This window comes from Puma concolor, chromosome D2, assembly GCF_028749965.1.
Source record: "Puma concolor isolate L17-30 chromosome D2, mPumCon1.1.hap2, whole genome shotgun sequence".
Taxonomy (NCBI): Eukaryota; Metazoa; Chordata; class Mammalia; order Carnivora; family Felidae; genus Puma; species Puma concolor.
In genome coordinates this window covers 54,103,794-54,123,753 of record NC_141677.1, presented here as the reverse complement: position 1 = coordinate 54,123,753, position 19,960 = coordinate 54,103,794, and the positions used below count along the sequence as shown (strand labels likewise).

Genomic DNA, 19,960 nt, shown 5'->3' with positions numbered 1-19,960 from the left:
GACTGAGCCACCCAGGCGCCCTTCCAAACAAAATTTAAAAGCTATAAATCTCTGTTTCTAATACTAAATACCTTTGAATACTTATAGCCTTACATCTATCATTTATTGGGGAAAACAAACTACAGAGATTAGAACTAAAAGTAGTTCAATTAAAAATTTATTATAGGGGCGCCTGGGTGGCTCAATTGATTAAGCCTCTGACTTCAGCTCAGGTCATGATCTCACAGCTCATGAGTTCGAGCCCTGTGCTGGGCTCTGTGCTGACAGCTCAGAGCCTGGAGCTTGCTTTGGATTCTGTGTCTCCCTCTCTCTCTGCCTCACCCTACCTATAAACTCTGTCTCTCAAAAATGAATAAACATTTAAAAAAATTTTTTTTAATTTTATTATAAGTCTTTCAGCCATTATGGAAAACAGTATGGCAGTTCCTCAATTTATTAAACATATATCTGCCATATAATCCAGCAATTCCACTTCTGGGTATATTTTCCAAAGAACTGAAAACAGAAACTCAAACATGTATTTATACATCAGTGTTCATAGCAGCATTACTCACAACAGCCAAAAGGTGGAAATGACCCAAATATCAAAGATGAATAGATAAATAAAATGTGATATACATACAGTGGAATATTATTTAGCCTTGAAAAATGAGATTCTGGTACATGCTACAACATGGATGAAACTTGGAAACATTATGCTAAGTGAAATAATCCAGACACACACAAAAAAACAAACACTGTATAAGTCCACTTACATAAAATACAGAGAGTAGTCAAATTCATAGAGACAAACTACAATGGTGATTGCCGGGGCTAGAAGAAGGGACTAGGAGTTAATGTTTAATTTGTACAGTTTCAGTCTGGGAAGATGAAAAATTTCTAAAAGGATAGTGGGGATGGTTGCAACAACATAAATATACTAATGTCACTGAACTGTACGTTTTAAAAAGGTTAAAATGGCAAAATTTGTTATGTATATTTTACCACAATAAAAAATAATTATAAGCATTTTTATTGCTAAATGCGAAATCATATAAGCATTTTTATATTCTAAAGTATATAACAAACTTTTTCTTTACATTAAGGTTCCATGGCTTTAGACTAACCTGAAAACTCCAGCCCATTTCTTAAGCAGTGTTTCATTGTATTGCTCTCTTATCTCAAATAAAAGGTCAAAAAGTCGGTTCACTGGAAAACCATAACCCTAAAACACAACACAAGCAGATAAACAAGTGAAATAAGTAAAGGTATACATTAGAGAAATGTTGAAAATATTGGAGAACTATTTGCAAGTGATCACTACATCATATTGTATGTCATTCCAACAGCATAAAAATAAGTTATCCTTTTGACTTTCTACTAGGTTGCATGAGATAAGAGAGTTTAGAAAGACTTTTATGAAGCTGGAATAATTTTTCCATTTCTCCTCTCTCTTTTCAGTCTGGATTACATGGTTAACCTTCAAAAGTAGTAGAAGTCAAAACTGGAGAAAAAGTTCAAGATTAGTGACCTGCATATATAATGGTGTCTTGGGAAGTGGCCCTAAAAAGGATAAAAGAAGAAAAGAGAATATATTTTGTCTGAAACACACTAGCTTCATTTTGCACCTTCAATTTAAGATTGACCTCACTGTACAGGGGAAATATACACCTTTCCATCAAATATACACTCTCCAAAACTTTATTCCTTTCGAAATTCATTGAAATCTTACCCATTTCAGGACCAAATATTTCTGCCCACCTTACAGATTTGTCCTTTTTCCCCTTCAAGGTTTCCCTCTTCTTTATTTTTGATCCTACTCTGCTTGCAGGAACTGTTTCATGGATTATTTATTCACCATTGTCTTTAATTTCCACTAGTTCCTTTCCCTTGGCTAAATAAATATGCTAAATGACCTCCCATCTTTAAGCCAAGAAAAATAAGAAACAATAGTAAGAAAAACAAAAAAAGCCTTCCTCAATTTGCTGTGACTGCCAGCTGCCTCCCTTTGTACTCTCTTCATATAGCCAAACCTACCACAATCTAACTCCCACTGCTATTCCTTTAAAACTTCTCTCAACAATGTCACAGATTACCTCCTAAATATAAAAGTCAATGATCTCTCACTCTACATTACCTCTCTCTTGAAACCTGTCTACTTTGAATTCTGTAACATCACTCTCTCTCCTTGTTCTCCTTTTATCTATGAACAGTTCTTCCAGTTTTCCTTTTTCTTCTATCTCCATCCTTCGATGTTTTTCTTCTAGGTCTCTAGCATAATGTGAAGTCTACTGACTTCAAACACTATTTTCTCTGATTATTCTGAATCTACATCTCTAGTTATTTGGAAACTCCAAATATTTGACTCCAACACCTGTTAGACATCTCCAATGAGGCTGCCAGCAAGCAAACACACTAAAGTTAGCTTATCTCTTCCGTTTCTAACTAAACCAAGTGTTTTTCCTATTTCCTATCTCTGTTAATAGTTCTACCATCAATTCAGTTATTAGGAAGAAACTTGAAAAACATTTAAACTACCCCACACTCAAACATATCATTTAACAAATCCTTTTGATTTTACCTCCTTAACAAATCTCTTTCAAATCCATCATTCTTCTCCACCACTTACTTTCTTTTTTCCAGAAATATTCCCAGTGCCACTGCTTTATTTTGGTCTGCCACATCTCTTGCTAGACCATTATAAGAGCTTCCTAAACTGAAATTCCAACCATCTGTCTCTTCCAACTCAATCTATTGCAAAGACTCTCAAGATTATCATTTAAAAGTGCAAATCTGATCACGCCATCCCCCTGGTTAAAAACTACAGAAGACTGGGGCGCCTGGGTGGCGCAGTCGGTTAAGCGTCCGACTTCAGCCAGGTCACGATCTCGCGGTCCATGAGTTCGAGCCCCGCGTCGGGCTCTGGGCTGATGGCTCAGAGCCTGGAGCCTGTTTCAGATTCTGTGTCTCCCTCTCTCTCTGCCCCTCCCCTGTTCATGCTCTGTCTCTCTCTGTCCCAAAAATAAATAAACGTTGAAAAAAAAAATTAAAAAAAAAAAAAAAACTACAGAAGACTTACTGAAGTCCCACAAGACCTGCCATAATCTGGGTCAAACTACCTTGTCAGTTTCATTACCACTATTTGCCCTTCTTTGCTCACACCCATCTTCTTTCTATCACCATACTATCCCTCTATCTACAGTTTACACATGGTATTTTATTTCCTTTGTCATTCATGTCCCTTTCCTAGTGTGTATTTGCTGAACTCATCTTTTAAAACCCAACTCCCATTTCAACTTTCTGTACAGACTTTCCCAATCTAGAATTAAAGTCAGACATTCCATCTTCTGTGAGCCCAAAGGTTTTTAATATATTGCTATATTAGTATGTCTTATACATCTTATCTGTTTAAACTGTAAATTTATTGAAGAATTTTTATTTCCCTATTGTCTGATTTTTAGGTCTCTATCGTTTTATATATCATCTAGCTACTAGCACATAGTGGGTGCTCAAAAAATGTTAGTAATGAATCATAAATGTTTACTTGTGATTTACTTAATACATAGTAAGCAGAACTATAATATGTTGGTGTTATTTTTTAATGTTATTGTTTAGTCAGCACTGTTTTAAGTAATAAAATGACATATGAAAAGAAAACTTTCCTTAGGGTGGCAAAGGGCCAATTTTAAAAACTAAATATTATGCAATGTTTTCTAGTTTTTATGAAAAGACCCTCCCCAATTCTTTAATTAAAAGGTATAACTTGACTACAGTGTGTAAGACCTACCTAATACTCAGCCTGTCAATTTTCAGTGGAATGAAAATATTGCAGGATTTCTGAATAAGTAATATGGATTGGTTTGTCCTCCTCAATCTTATTTCAAAGCAGTAAGATTAGAAAGGTATGCTTACAAGGGCTTATACACCTATCACTGTTACTTTCTAATGCCTCTATTACCTGAATATTGTCTATTACCCTTCTTTGATTCTCTAGAGAAATCCTTGGAACCATAGAAATTTTCTAGATTCAGTTGTACTCAAAGTGCCAGTTCAAGAACAGTTTGTTATGGCTTACCAAGAGATAAGGAGCTTGCACCAGAATATAAATGAATGAGGCTAACCTACATAAATTCTTGCTACAAAATATATGCCAACTAAGCTAAATTTTGTACTTAGTAATGTAGTTGATTTACATTCGGACAGAAGCTCCTTTATGTTATAGATCCATAATAAATAATTTGTGGACTAGTAACATTTCTGGACCAGTGAGTGGTATTCCCACCATGCTTTAAGTAGCAATGCTTTAAGTCATTAAGGATAGCAAAACTCCCTCAAGTTACTTACAGCTAGACCTAAAAAAATTAAGGTGGTCTCCAATAAAACTTACCAAAAAATTTTTTTTGCAGAGAAATCAATAATATTACAGGTATATTTGTCACAAAATTTACAAAAACAAAAAATCCATATTATCCTGTTGTTACAGTATAAGGCATACAAATTAATAAAGATATAAGACAATAAAACAATTTACTAAAGGAACTTGTTGAATCTTCTTCAGTTTAAGAACAAAGTAGACAACTATTATTCTAGGATGGAAAAACTCTAATGATGAAGCAAATAGTTTAAATTAGCACTTCCTAAAACATATTACATGAAGCTCTATACCTACAAGATGTCATATGGCGGAAAAAGATTCAAAGCTCAAATATATTGGGAAAATGCTGCATAAGCACCTTCCTTTTGGAATCATATGGTATAAATTTGCTCTGAAGAGGCTATTAGTGGAGAAGTCTGTTTTACTTCACTTATTTCCCAAATGTTTTCACCACAGAACTCCTTTTAAAGTAACATCTATTATCACACTTTGGAAAATGCCAATCTATATTTCAGGAAATGTTATTCCAACCATAAAAATCCCTTAAGTTTAAACATGAAAACAAAATGCAATCAATTCTTGCCCATCCGTGATCAAGTAAAAGGGACAAGCTTAAAACTTTGATACTGAAAATCACAAAGGCATTGAGTTTTGAGACAATTCAGTTTAAACCTCATTTTTAAAAAGAAAAAAAACAAGACACAAAGAAGTAAAGTGATTTGGTCATTGTCATAGTACACCTAAAATTAGGAAGGAAATGAGTGGAAACAGCTTTCAAACTATATGTTTTCTTTTTTTTTAATTCAAACTATGTTTTCATATTTATTATCACACTTAAAACAATCCTGAAAACTAATAATAACCCGATTTTCACAAATGAGGATCTAAAGTTAAGAAAACCTATAAACATATAATCAGTCAATAGTAGGGGCAGAATATAAACTCAGGGTCATGTGTGACTTCCCAAGGCAGTGCTTATATCTTCTAATTTCTAACTTTTTTTTAATGTTTATTTACTTTTTGAGAGAGACAGAGCACGAGTGGGGGAGGGGCAAAGAGAGAAGAAGACACAGAATCCTTAGCAGGCTCCAGGCTCTGAGCTGTCAGCACAGAGCCTGACACAGGGCTCGAATCCATGAACCATGAGATCATGACCTGAGCCGAAGTCGGATGCCCAACCGAATGAGCCACCCAGGTGCCCCTTTATCTTCTAATTTCTAGTTCAGGGTTCTTTTCACTATAACATGGACTTTTTTTTCTTTAACTACGAAAATGATTTATCTAAAAAAGAAATACTTTATCTATTCTCTCTGAATAATCAATATTTTAAAAGACGATAATATTCCCTGAGTTCTGTCCAGGGTTCATAATCAGGAAGGGGGGAAGAATGAAAAGTCTTGGTAATAGGGAATACCAATACATAAGCAAACATCTGGTTACTACTAATTTACCACCACTAATCCGTAATAAAATAAATGAAAATGATCTGTATTTTATATATCTTTAAGTGCTCAAATAGTCATAAATTGAATGTTATATTATCACCCACCTGCAAAGTATCTGCAAATAATACAATGAGATTCTTCAGCTCCAGAACAAGATCAGGATCAGTACAATAAGACTGGGGTAGAGGTGGAGGGGTGGAAATACAAACAAAGAAAACAAATATAAACCAGAGTCAAATAAACTATAACCAGAAAACAATATAAACCAGAAAACAAAACCTGAAACATTTTCCTTTAATATGCCAGGCTTATAATAAATTTAAAATCTTGATTATTAGTTAAATCCATGGCTGGCTTCCTGTATTCAGTAAAAATTCTTAGGGAAAGACCATAACATAATTATTCTTTAATATGTTAGAAAAAGTTATAGTTCATTGGACAAGCAAGTGTATAAAGAATCTACATTCCTGATAAATAAAAAATGTATATTTACAATCTAAATACTATATAAGCTAATAATCCTTTAAAATGTTTTCAATCTCTATTCCTAATAATAAAATTATAAGTAATTACAAAATTTTAAGTATGGGGAGATTTTACTGAAGGTAAGCTACTAAAACTGTCTTAAGAAAACATCTACAATAAGCAATTATTAGTTTCAACAGTCTTTATAGTACTAGTGTATTATTTCCACAAAAGGTGTATTATGCAAATATTTGATCATTTTACTTTAATGCATAAAAAAATTTCCCATTACATAGAAGTTCATTATTTCAAATGGTTTAAATTTTGACAATTGCGTATTTTTAAGAAATCTGTAATTATATTACTGCAAACAAATTATAAACATCGAAGAACAAGTTCTATTGAGTTTTAATGGTGGAGTTTATTTTGGAAACAAAGAATTTGGAATGATAATTAAAAACCCTTTCTTCACGGTGCTTTTCAGTGATCTAATGAAGAGGTCAGTTGAGACTAATGAGACCAGCTTAATTCTTCATTTTCTATTAATGCTGGACTAAAAATGTTTTGGGAAGCCCCAGTCAGTTGCAAAATTACAACCCAGTATAACCAGACAAAAGCCTAACATTACTGCTTCCAAATCTGAGCTGCTACCAAAAATGCAGAATGATGGAGGTACGGTTTTCTTCTGACATCATGCATTTCAGAAGTTCCTGAAGTAACTGCATTAAAAACTTAGTAACATAATTTGGCTGACTTACTGAATGAGCTCTAAGGACAGCAATTATCTTTGAGAGGGCCATGTTCCAAAGTTCATCAGTGTATGCCCTGGTTACTAATCCTTGGGTCACATGTAAAATGTGATCTTCCACCACAAAGAACCTAAAAACAGTAATTACCAACATAGCATGTGTTAAAAAAAAAAAAAATTAAAACCCAAACAGAAAACAAGCAGTTCTGACATTTAACATAATATAAAAATAATATTAATCTCCATTTTAGATACATACCCTACAATTTGAGTGAAATATCTTCTATAGCCATCAACTGTTTCATGCTTTAAATGAAAAATAAAAATCAATTTAAACCAATAAATACCAGTAACATAAAAGTAAGTTCCAAGTCACTACAATATTTATTAACAAATATTTATTGAGGGTCTACTATATGCTGCATACATTTTTAAGGTATCAGGGTTACACTGGCAAAAAGCAAAAAGCCCTTACCCTCATGGAACTTGCATTCAAAAAGAGAAAGACAATAAACAAGTTAAAAAGTAAATATAACTTCAAAACCTTCTTCACAGAAGAAGTTCAAGCCACCATAATTTCTCACTCGGGCTATTATATCATTCTCCTACCTAATCTCCCCAGCTTTTAGGCTTGCTCCCTTCAGTCTATTGTCAGATACCTGCCAGGATGATACTTTTCAAAGAGTAATCAGACCATTATATCTTCTACTAAAAACCTTCCAATGACTTTATATCTGACTCACAATAAAAGTCAAACTCCTTAAAAATGATCTACAATTGCGTGTTAATAATTTTAACAAAAGGTATACAGGAAAATATTTGACCATTTGAACTTCATTCTTAGAAGTTAATTACATGAAATATTTCATTATTTTAATTACATTCAAATGCTGTATTTTGCATATTTTATAAATGTGATCAAAATTTTCAAACATCTAAAAAAATTTTTCAAACATCTGGGTTTTTTTTCAGGTTGTGGGGAAAGAAATAGTTTTACCTTTCAGCTTTAAAATACTATGATCAGAGATGGGGCGCCTGGGTGTCTCAGTCAGTTGAACAAACAACTTCAGCCCAGGTCATGATCTCGCAGTGTGTGAGTTCAAGCCCCGCGTCAGGCTCTGTGCTGACAGCTCAGAGCCTGGGGCCTGCTTTGGATTCTGTGTCTCCCCCTCTCTCTATCCCTCCCCTGCTCATGCTCCTTGTCTCTCTGTCTCTCAATAATAAATACACGTTAAAAAATTTTTTTTAAATAAATACATAAAATAAAATATGATCAGAGAGAATGGAATCTACATGAGACCAGATGTTTGGTATTTCTGGATACTTGCTTTATTAGATAGTGTATTAGTCACATTTTATAATACGCCATGTGTGCTTGAAAAGAAGAGGTTTCTACAGTTGTTGAAACAGGCTTCTATATGGTTTATTAGAACAGGCCTGTTAAGCATGTTGTATATTCTTATTGATATTTTATCTATTTGGTGTATAAGATACTGAGACATGCTTAAAAATCCACTACAGATTTCCCATTTATCCTTTCAGTTTTGGCAATCTTGTATTAAATATTTTGAGTCGATGTTATCAAGTGCTTATAGGTTTCAATTATTTTTTATCAACACTAAGACATGAATATTTTATTTTTTATCATTCTAGATTTTTTATTATTATATGAAAGTATATATTTTGTTTCCACTCTTTTACTGGTTACCCCAGAAATTGCATTATGCATACTTAAATAATCAAACCCTAAAATCAATCAATATTTTTACTCTTCTGGACAATTCAGAAAACTGTAGTATAGTTTCATTTCATTAACTCCTACCTCACATTTATGCTTTTGTTGTGTATTTTAATTTTATCTTGTTTTAAAGTCCATAATATTTTATTAACATTATTTTCTATGGTTGATATAGATTCACTCACATATTTATACTTTCTTTGCTATTCATCCCTTCCAGCATCTCATATCTTCCATTTGGCACCACTTTCCTTTTGCCTGAAGTAGATTCTTTACAATTTCCTTAGTAAGGGTGTCTTAGTAACAAACTCTCCTCTTCTTTGTCTGAAAATGTCTATCTTTGCCTTTGTTTCACTGGATATAGAATCCTAGGTTGACAGTTATTTTCCTTTAGCATTTAAAATATGCCACTGTTTTTATTTCTCATGGGTAAAAACCTAGGAGTAAGATGGCTGGGTTGTAGCATAAGTGCATGCTTAACATTGTAACAAATTGCCAGACTATTTTCCAAAGCGGCACCATAGTTTTTATACCCACCCGAAGTGCATGAGGGTTCCAGATGCTCCACATCTCACCAGCACTTGCTATGATCAATCTTTTTAATTTTAGCTAGTCTAGTAAGTATGTAGTGGTATCTCACTGTGGTTTTAATTTGCATTTCCCTGATGAAACATTGATATTGAACATCTTTTCATGTGCTTATTTCTCATTTGTATATCTAGACAAATGTCTACTTGGATCTTTTATCCATTAGTTTGGCTTTAATTATTTATAGTTATACAAATTCTTTTATATTCTGAATATAAGCCCTTTGTTAGACATGAGTTTTACAAATATTTTCTCTCCATCTGTGTCTTGTCTTTTCACTTTCTTGGCAATGCCTTTTGAAGAGTAGTTCTTCATTTTAATGTTCAATTTAACAATTTCTTTACCTTATGGTTTATGCTTTAGGTATCTCACTTAAGAAAATACTGCCTAACCCATGGTCACAAAGATTTTACCCTTTATTTTTTTTCTAAAAGTTTTAAAGTTTCATCTCTTGCATTTGGGTCCATTTCTTGAATTGCTGATTGAGGTAAAAGTATTTTTTTGCATATGGATAATTTAATTATCTTGTAGTCAAAAGATTTCAAGTCTTTTATATTTCCTGAGATTTATTTTATAGCCCAGCATTTGATTTACCTTGGTAAACCTTCTATGTGCATTTGAAAAGCATGCACATTCTGCTATTTGGGGAGGAGTATTCAATAAATGTCAATTAACTAAAGTTAGCTGATACTATTTTTCAGGTCTTCTATTTTCTCTTTATGGTCTGCGATTTCATTATAAGATCTCTCAGAATGTATTTCTTTTTACTTAACTTACTTGGGATTCCTTGGATATGACTCTGTAAAAGTTTATAGTTCTTGTCCATACTGGAAACTTCTCAGCCATTATGCCCTCAAATACTCTTCTGTCTCACTTGTTCTAGCTTCTCTTTCGGAAATTCCAACTAGATATGTTAGACTTGCTCTCTGTATCCCCTCTGTCTCTCTTCTGTATTTTTATCCTCTCATCTCTCTGTGAGGCTTTCAAAGTAATCTCTTCAAATCAACTAAGAATTCATCAACTGCTAAACCTATTCATAAAATTTTTAATTTTGATTAGTAGATCTTCAATTTCTAGGTATTCCACTTGATTTTTCTTCATTTTGGTAAGTATTTACAGTTTCTTGTTCCCTATTTATATCAGCAAGCTTGCTTTCTATTTAAATATATTCAATAATTACTATATTAAATGGCTAATAATTTGGGGCATCTATCATAAATCTTTTTAATCTTAGTCAGTCTAGTAGGTAGATAGTGGTATCTCACTATAGTTTTAATTTGCATTAAATTCACAGTTACTCACAGTTCATGAGTTTGAACTCAGGCTCTGCACTGACAGTGTGGAGCGCACTTGGGATTCTCTCTCTCTCCCTCTCTCTCTCAAAATAAATAAAAATAAATAAATAAAAATAAGTGGCTAACAATTCAAACACTAAAAGTCTCTTATTAGGATTTATTTCTGTTGCCTACATTATATATTTATGTATACACACACACACACACACACACACACACACACACACACATATATTTTTTTTTTTCCAGAGAGAGCACAAGCAGGGGAGAAGGGCAGAAGGAGAAAGAGAATCTTAACCAGGCTCCACAGTCAGCACAGAGCCCAATGCAGGGCTTGACCCCACAACTATGGTACCATGACCTGAGCTGAAATCAAGAGTCAGACACAACTAACTGAGCCACCCAGGAGTCCCTCTGTTGCCAATATCTTTAATGATTCTCAGTTGTTTTATAATTATTTTTGACTGTGATTTGCTAATTTTCCTTGAAATTATGATATGAAAGTTCAGAGATCTGCATTTGCTTCTACTGGCAATATCAGCATAGAAATACTTCAAACTAAATTTTCAACCTGAGATTTTTTTCAATTATCCAAGTAGAATAAATCTGTGTGGCAAACACATGTGAGAATCCACTTGTTATGTATTCTCAGAGATCTTTTTTCGCCTTGTTCCTTCAGCACCAACATTTAAGATAAGCAATGTCCTTACAGTGTGTGGAGGAAACAACAGAGAGGTTTTGCTAGATCTTTAAAATATATAACATTGTGTCCATTTGTTTTTTTTAAGTAATCTCTACTTCCAATGTGGGGCTCAAACCCATGACCCCAAGATCAAGAGTCACATACCCTACTGAGTGAGCCAGCCAGGTGCCCCCAGATGTTTTTTATCTCTAGGTCATCCTAATAATGAGGCTCTAATTCTTTGGAGTCTTAGCTTCACAAGGGAGACAACCTCTTATCAGCTACTTTGGGTGGCTCTCTGTACTCCCATGTCCTCAAAATTCATGCTTTCCCATTCAACAGATGCCTCTAAGATAAAAGCCACAATTAGTGCTTAATTAAACCTATCTGGATTTCTGCCTTCATTTAGGTTTCCCTGTTTTATTTGTTCTATAGTGAAATATACTGTATAAATTACGTACAATAAAACTCACTTTTTCATGCACTGTTTTCACAAACACATCTAGTCACATAATTATCACAAGTGCAATTCCATACAGAGCAATTCCATATTCACTTAGTTTTTCTCCTAACTATACTTTTCTACCAAATCCTCAGTGCAGTTAAAAATAATTTTTAAAATGTTTAAATGTTTTATCCAGCATCTTTAGTTGTTTTGTCAGTAGAACAATTAATCCAAGTACATAGTCTACCATATTGTCAGAAACGAATTATCACTCCCTAATACTTTATATAATCCTCTTATTTCTCTTTTTATTTATTCACTATTTTATTTGTTTACTATCTATCTCTAATAGAATGTAAGCTCATGAGAGAAGGGACTTACCTGTTTTGTTCACTGCTATACCCTTAGCACCTAAACCAATTATTGGAAATGGTAGATATTCAATAAATATTTGTTGTTGAATGAATAATGATACATGCTCTGAAGAAATTAAGGCAGGGTAAGAGGTAAAAAAGTGACAATATAACCAATTCAAAATGTTCACATAACTTACCATATTTGACTGGGGCTGCAATACCAGTCTTGCTTGTTTCTTCCTTTGTTTTCGGTAATAATTTTCAAATGTTTCCTCATCACCCTAAAATAAAATCAGCAGAGTAATGAAACATAAACATACTACAAAATAGATAACTTCTTTACCACTAAGAATCATTTAAATTTTTTTTTTAATTTTTTTAACGTTTATTTATTATTGAGAGACAGACACAGAGCATGAGCAGGGGAGGGGCCGAGAGATGGAGAGACAGAATCTGAAGCAGGCTCTGATAGCACAGAGCCCGATGTGGGGCTTGAACTCACAAACCACGAGATCATGACCTGAGCTGAAGTCGGACGCTTAACCAACTGAGCCACCCAGGCGCCCCTCATTTTAAATTTTCTAACAAATGGAATATAACTGAAATGGTATTTCATACTGATGTCAGGAATAAATTTTTGACTTTATAGTTCAAAAAGAGAAACCTTGTTTGTTATCATGACATTTAGGAAGACTAAATGTAAATTCAAACAATTTAACAGTTGCCCAACTTATCACTAAGGTTTTATAGATTTCTGACTAACTCAAAATATGGCTGTCAGTGAGGAGAACTAAATAAAGAAATTGGCTGTAAAGTCTCAACTTCTGAAAATAATGTATAAGACTCTACATGATCTGGCACCTTCTTCCATTTCCTGCCTCATCTCAGTACATTCAATATAGCATTTTCTTTTCACTTCCAGACTTTTGTACAAGCTATTCTTGAAAAGTGCTTCCCAGTTGTTTCCCTATATGACTTATATTTATCCTTCAGGACTCACTATAGATGTCACTTCCTTTAGAAAGCCTTCCTCAACTTCCTGAGGCTTGCTATTATCCGTGTTATCCCATAGTAATCTGTATATCCATATCACTGCACTTATCAACTGTGTTATAACTTTTTTTTTTTGAGAGAGAGAGAGAAAGAGGAGCATGTGCAAGGGGGGGGTGGGGAGAGCAGAGGGAGAGGGAGAGAGAGAATCTCAAGCATGGTCTACTCCTAGCACAAAGCCTGACACAGTGCTCCATCCCATGACCATGAGATCATGACCTGAGCTGAAACCAAGAGTCAAATGCTCAACCGACTGAGCCACCCAGGTGCCCCTGTGCCATAACTTCTTAATTAGCAGTCTATTGGTCCATTGTCTAATAGCACTTTCTGTGACAATGAACATTTTCTATATCTGCACTGTCTTCTGTGGTAGCCACGAGATAGATATGGCCACTGAGCACTTCAATGTGGCTAATATTACTGAGACTCTGAATTTTAACTTCGTTTAATTTTAATTAATTTAAATTTAAATAGCCACATACAGCTAATAGTTACCATACTGGATAACAGAGATCTATCTTTACTACCTGACTCCAGTCTTTTAGAATATGGTCCTGTCCAACCAGTTCGCCGTTGTATCCTTATTACTTAGCACAACATTTGGTGCATGGAAGGCAATCAATTGCTATTTGTTGAATGAATGAATGAATGATTGAAATGATATATCCATTTCTTTTGTCTTCCTCTCTGCTTAAAAGGAGAATCCATCCAGAGTGAGAAAAAAGGATTAGGAACCCATTCCCCTACTCAAGATTCCAAACAGAATCCAAAAGAAAAAAAAAGAATTACTAGGGAAAAAAAAAATCAAAACTCATATTTTCACTGAAAAAAATTTTTGATAGTTTTACTATTTAAGTACTTATCCAAAAAAAAATGACTTTTAAAGGCTTTTTTAATGTTTATTTTTGAGAGAGCGCGAGCAGAGGAGGGGCAGAGAGGGAGACACAGAATCTGAAGCAGGCTCCAGGCTCTGAGCTGTCATCACAGAGCCTGATGCAGGGCTTGAACTCACAAACCACGAGATCATGACCTGAGCTGAGGTCAGACACTTAACCAACTAAGCCACCCAGGCACTCCAGAAAATGCCTTTTCTTAATGCTACAAAAACTAAACTCACAATGCAAAAAATAAGTTTACCTAGGTAACCCCTAGGGCAGCTCTCCCAGTATTTTTGTACTCAAAGAATTAAAATAATTTCAAAAAAAACTATGGTCCCCCTCACACAGTTTTTATTTTAGTAACTAAATTTTTTCCATTATGAGTTTTTTTTTTATTTTATTTTTTTTAACATTTACTTATTTTTGAGACAGAGAGAGAGAGAGCATGAACAGGGGAGGGTCAGAGGAAGAGGGAGGCATAGAATCTGAAACAGGCTCCAGGCTCTGAGCTGTCAGCACAGAGCCCAATGCGGGGCTCGAACCCACAGACCGGGAGATCATGACCTGAGCCGAAGTTGGACACTTAACCAACTGAGCCACCCAGGCGCCCCTCCATTATGAGTTTAAATAAATATAAAGGACGCAATTTCAAGTATACTATAAATAAAACTATTACATCCTCATTTAAACATATCCAATGGTTATCTATAATCATTTAAAAAATATATGAACATGCGCTTCCTTAATATTTAGAAATAAATTAGTTTTCCTTTTTCTTTTTTAATTAATATTTTCAGACTACCACCCTTATAGATATTTTCTAATTTAATGTGTTTTTTTCTAATACTGTGTATTTTTTTTTAAGTAAACTCTACCCCTAATGTGGGGCTCGAACTCATGACCTTGAGATCAGGAGTCACATGCTCTACTGACTGAGTCAGGCACCTCTCTAATACTATATTTTCTAGTGTAGTATGTTTGTATTTTTATTTTATTCCTGAGACCATAAAGATTTAGGTGTTAAGGTAGCTTTTTCCTTCTAGGTTGAATTATCATTACAATTAATAAAGAACTGATCAATACAATCTAAGTATACTATAATTTTAGATAATTAATAAAACAAAACCTAAATTTTTATTGGAAATTAGTTTCTTAATATGATGAATGGGGCTTTCCTTTTTTTGCACCCAACAACATACTTTTTAGCTAAAAACTCTGAACTACAGATTTAGTGTATTTAATTTACTGATAAAATACCCACCCTAAGACCCAATTAGCAAGGGCAGTCCTCACAATCAAACTGTTAAATAAGGCAAGTGTATTAGTATCACAGAAAAAAAATCTGACTTCATGTTTTGACTGAAATAAATATGTTAGTATGCACTATGGGATATAATATTATGAAAACCACTGAGAAATAAATTATAAAACTAGTCAAGATTAAGATTATTTAAATCCAAGGTGATTGTTTTATCCATTCATGTACCTTAAAAAGCAAGGTAATAAATCACTTTTCATTACTTAAATGCTGTTTCTCATTACCAAATTTATAATAATGCAATCTAATATACAGATACAATTGTAAGTTACTTACAAAAGGAGGAATATGATTAAAAAAAAATCAATATGCCTTCAGTAAATATGTGGACATACATAAAATTTTGATGTTCAATTTTGGAAATAAAAAAAAACCAAGTATAAAAGTCAGGTATGACACATTAATTTTGTTAGATGTGGTAGAAACTAATCAGTCTAGCAGCCAGTTTTTATTTTATTTTAATATGAAGTCAAAAATATCACAATTTGGCAAATGGCTTTTAACAGTTTTTCTGAATCACAACTTACATGAATACGAAAGAATGGGTTAGTCAATGTAACTTCAAAACTTTAGCAGCCCCAGAAAATACTCCAGTTATATTTAAAAGATTCCACTTCACTGACTCATATTATTTTGGCTGTTTTTCTTTACAGCAAATGACACATCCTAGGGATGAGTATTAAGATTAGCCAAAAGCACTGTCTATATTTAAACACATACGTCAGTTTTATATTCAAATTTTCCTATGTTCTTGCTTCTGTACTCTCACAATACTCCCTCTTAAAAAGCAATATATTCACTGTCAACAGCTGGAGAACAAAGGAGATCAGGACCTTAAATGAAAATTGGTCATTATTCCCACCTACCATGTGTCAGAACTAAGAATATCCCAGGGCGCCTGGGTGGCTCAGTCGGTTGAGTGTCCGACTTCTGCTCAGGTCATGATCTCACTGCTCATGGGTTTGAGCCCCCATGCTGACAGCTCAGAGCCGGGAGACTACTTCGGATTCTGTGTCTCCCTCCCTGTCTGTCCCTCCTCCTGCTTGCACTCTCTCTCCCAAAAATAAAAAAACAAAATTAAAACATTAAAATTAAAAATAAAAAGAACTAAGAATATCCCACAAGACAAAATATATTTTTTCTAACATGGTTTATCCTTTTCTGCACAAGAAAAGAAAGGCACACTTATGTGTACACACTCCCTTAATTAACCATTAAAGGAGACTTCTTTATTTGGTACACTGGAAGTTTTTACACGACAATGCACAAAGGCAGTTATCAGTGAAGAATCAATACAATGGGTATCAGTGATGGACGTGTCTTTCTTTTATAAAGTTAGTGTGGTAACCTCCAAGATGGCCCCCAAAGATCTCTTGTGTAGTCCCATCCCACAGTCCAACCAGGGGTTGATCTATGTCACCAGTAGGATATAGCAGAAGGTATGTCATTTATGATATTAGATTACTAAGGACATTATGTCTTTCCTTTCAGCCTCCCTCAGATCACTCACTCTGGGGAAGCCAGCTGCCATGTCATGAGGATTGTCAGGCAGCCTTGTAGACAGCCTATGTGGCAAGGAACTGAGGCCTTCTGCCAATAGTCATAACAGAGGCAAATCACCCAACCCTTGTCAAGCCTTCAGAGGACTACAGCCCTCACTGACATCTTGACTAGAACCCCATGAGAGACTTTGGGCCAGAATGGTCCTGCTAAGCCACTCCCAGATAGCTAACCCTGTAAAATAATAAATGTTTGTTAAGTGCAGCAGTAGATAATTAATATAACATCTTAGGTAGTTTTTGTATAAATAGACACCAAATGATATAATAAGGAAGCATTCAAAAGGGAGACTGTTCCAGAAGTGAGGAAAGCAAGGAAGGACATGAGAGGAAGCCAATCAAGAATGCCAGATTCAGAGTCCCTGAACAGCTCAGTCAGTGGAGCATGTGACTCTTGATCTCAGGGTTGTGAGTTCCAGGCCCACGCTGGGTATAGAGATTATTTATTTATTTATTTATTTATTTATTTATTTTTCAATGTTTATTTATTTTTGGGACAGAGAGAGACAGAGCATGAACGGGGGAGGGGCAGAGAGAGAGGGAGACACAGAATCGGAAGCAGGCTCCAGGCTCTGAGCCATCAGCCCAGAGCCCGACGCGGGGCTCGAACTCACGGACTGCGAGATCGTGACCTGGCTGAAGTCGGACGCTTAACCGACTGCGCCACCCAGTCGCCCCGAGATTATTTAAAAATAACAAAATGTTTAAAGATTTTTTTTTTAATGTTTATTTATTTTAGAGAGAGAGAGCACGCGCGCATAAGCAGGGTAGGGGGAGGAGGAAGGGAAAAGGCGCAGAGAGAGGGAGACAGAGGATCCAAAGCGGGCTCTGTGCTGACAGCAGAGAGCCCGGTGCGGGGCTCAAACTCACAAACTGTAAGATCATGACCTGAGCCAAAGTCAGACGCTTAACCAAATGAGTCACCTAGGTTCATTAAGATTAATAACAAAATCTAAAAAAAAAAAAAAAAAAAAAAAAGGGGGGGGGGCGCCTGGGTGGCGCAGTCAGTTAAGCGTCCGACTTCAGCCAGGTCACGATCTCGCGGTCCGTGAGTTCGAGCCCCGCGTCGGGCTCTGGGCTGATGGCTCAGAGCCTGGAGCCTGTTTCCGATTCTGTGTCTCCCTCTCTCTCTGCCCCTCCCCCGTTCATGCTCTGTCTCTCTCTGTCCCAAAAATAAAATAAAACGTTGAAAAAAAAAAAAAAGATTAATAACAAAATCTTAAAAAAAAAAAGAGTGCTTGATTCAGGCAAAAAAAGTCTTGAAGAGGATAGGCTTCAACTTGATCCCACAGTAAAACTCTAAAGAATAAATTATACTGCAGAGGGATTTTTTTCTTTTTTGGTTTTTGATTTTTTTTTTTTTTAGGGGAGTAACCTGTTCTTTTATTGATGCAAGTACCTCCAGTCACACCAAAACTGACATCTTACATTACGGTACAGCTTTGTACTCAGAGTTCATCTCAAAATACCAAATATCATAGTTAGGGTATGCATCAAATTGGGAAAATAAAGGAGAGAATGTAGGCACACGGTCAGGCAGATAACAGAACAGATGACCCAGTTTAGCGCACACTGATGTGAAAGCTCCTTAACACATGTACAGAAAATGTTCTAACATTGTATTCCAAATATATATTCTCAAGTTCTAAGTCCTGTTTTATCTCAACTATAAAAACAAAAGAGTATGTACAATCTAGAACATCTGAAAAGTGCAAAAACACTGTAACAATACTGTGTAAAGATTTGTGCTCCCCCCAGGGCTGAGGACTCTAAGGAACTTCTAGCTGTTATGAAAAGAGATCCAAGGGGATCTGGGCAGAGCACCAAAAGTAAGAAGGTGGGCTGAGGTTCCCGGAGAGATCATTTTTAGGCAAAAGCGGAGGATCTAAAAATTCTTTCCTTAAAAATTCTAGGCCAGGACCCTTTGGAAAGTCTATAAAACCCCTTAAAGTCTGAGGACAGCAATTCTCACACTACCTGCAGTATTCCTTATTTTAAGAAAAATGGTCCCTGTACACACAAACTTTCTAACATGGCCAGCTAAGGAAATTCACATAGCTCTTAGGATTTCTCAAAGCCTTAAAAATGATAAGCTATATTGTGGTTATTATTTGCAGCATTTTCCAAAGAGAACCTTTTTTCCCCCAGTATACCTATTTTCCTTTCATGGTGCATACATTTGTTCAAACAGAGCTTGGACAATGCTACCTTAAGGATTTTGGACATAGAGTTCTTTGGCTAAAATGGACTTAGAACCAAAACACCTAGTCCTTGAAATCATATATATTAATGAAACCCTTCTACAATAATCCTTTTATCATTTACTGAGTGCTACTATATACTGGGCACTACGCTAAGCATTGTATTACTTCTATTTACTCTAATATCCAACATAGCTTTATAAATTGTTATCCATATTTTGCAAATAAGAAAATCAACTGAGAGGAGTAATTTGCCCAGTTACTACTAGAAAGTAGTGGAATGAAATAACAAATGAAAGGAAAATAATTATAATAATAAAGAGGAATTAGCTTTACCAAATTTGGTCACAATTTTACTTTTACCAATTTTTGGCCATATATACCAACTAGAAGTTTTCTTGCTAATGAAAGTTTATTTACATTTATAGAACAGTAAAACCTTGCTCACACAGTAAAAAAGGGAAAAGGTCTTGCCTGAATTAGTCAAAACTGACATCTTTTAAAATGCAGGTTTCTTAAATTTATAAATTCTTTATATAAAGAAATAAAAGATATAAAAACATACAGAGAACTAAAAGTAAGTTATCAAAAATTATAAATCAATAGTTCATTATAATAACATATAAATTCTGAGACTTTTCATTAATTTGAATATTTGGCTATTTGACTCACAGATTCTTTATGAATAATCACAAAGCTGACTGGAGTCTAAAACTTTCTATCATTCTATTCGTTCTCTACCACTGACTTTTGATCATTTTGATAATTTAATTAGGCTTTTGTTTCTTTCATTTTAAATCATGAAAACTGAAACATAATTTAATACCCAACATATCAT

The 19,960-nt window shown here is 34.7% G+C and overlaps 1 protein-coding gene across 8 annotated transcripts in view; it reads right to left on the bottom strand.

Annotated features, from left to right (window-relative positions):
* The window catches only part of EXOC6 (exocyst complex component 6), a 234,594-nt gene that overhangs the window by 121,706 nt on the left and 92,928 nt on the right, over positions 1-19,960 (bottom strand). For all 8 annotated transcript variants that reach the window (XR_015241737.1, XM_086680379.1, XM_025917949.2 and 5 more), the window contains 5 exons: positions 12,314-12,397; positions 7,272-7,318; positions 7,023-7,143; positions 5,904-5,975; positions 1,107-1,204 (listed from right to left, as the gene is read on the bottom strand). Coding sequence is in view for 7 of the 8 variants with exons in the window: in XM_086680379.1 (XP_086536505.1) it covers positions 1,107-1,204; positions 5,904-5,975; positions 7,023-7,143; positions 7,272-7,318; positions 12,314-12,397 (422 nt within the window). In the remaining variant the exon portion in view is untranslated. The remainder of the gene's footprint in view (positions 1-1,106; positions 1,205-5,903; positions 5,976-7,022; positions 7,144-7,271; positions 7,319-12,313; positions 12,398-19,960) is intronic.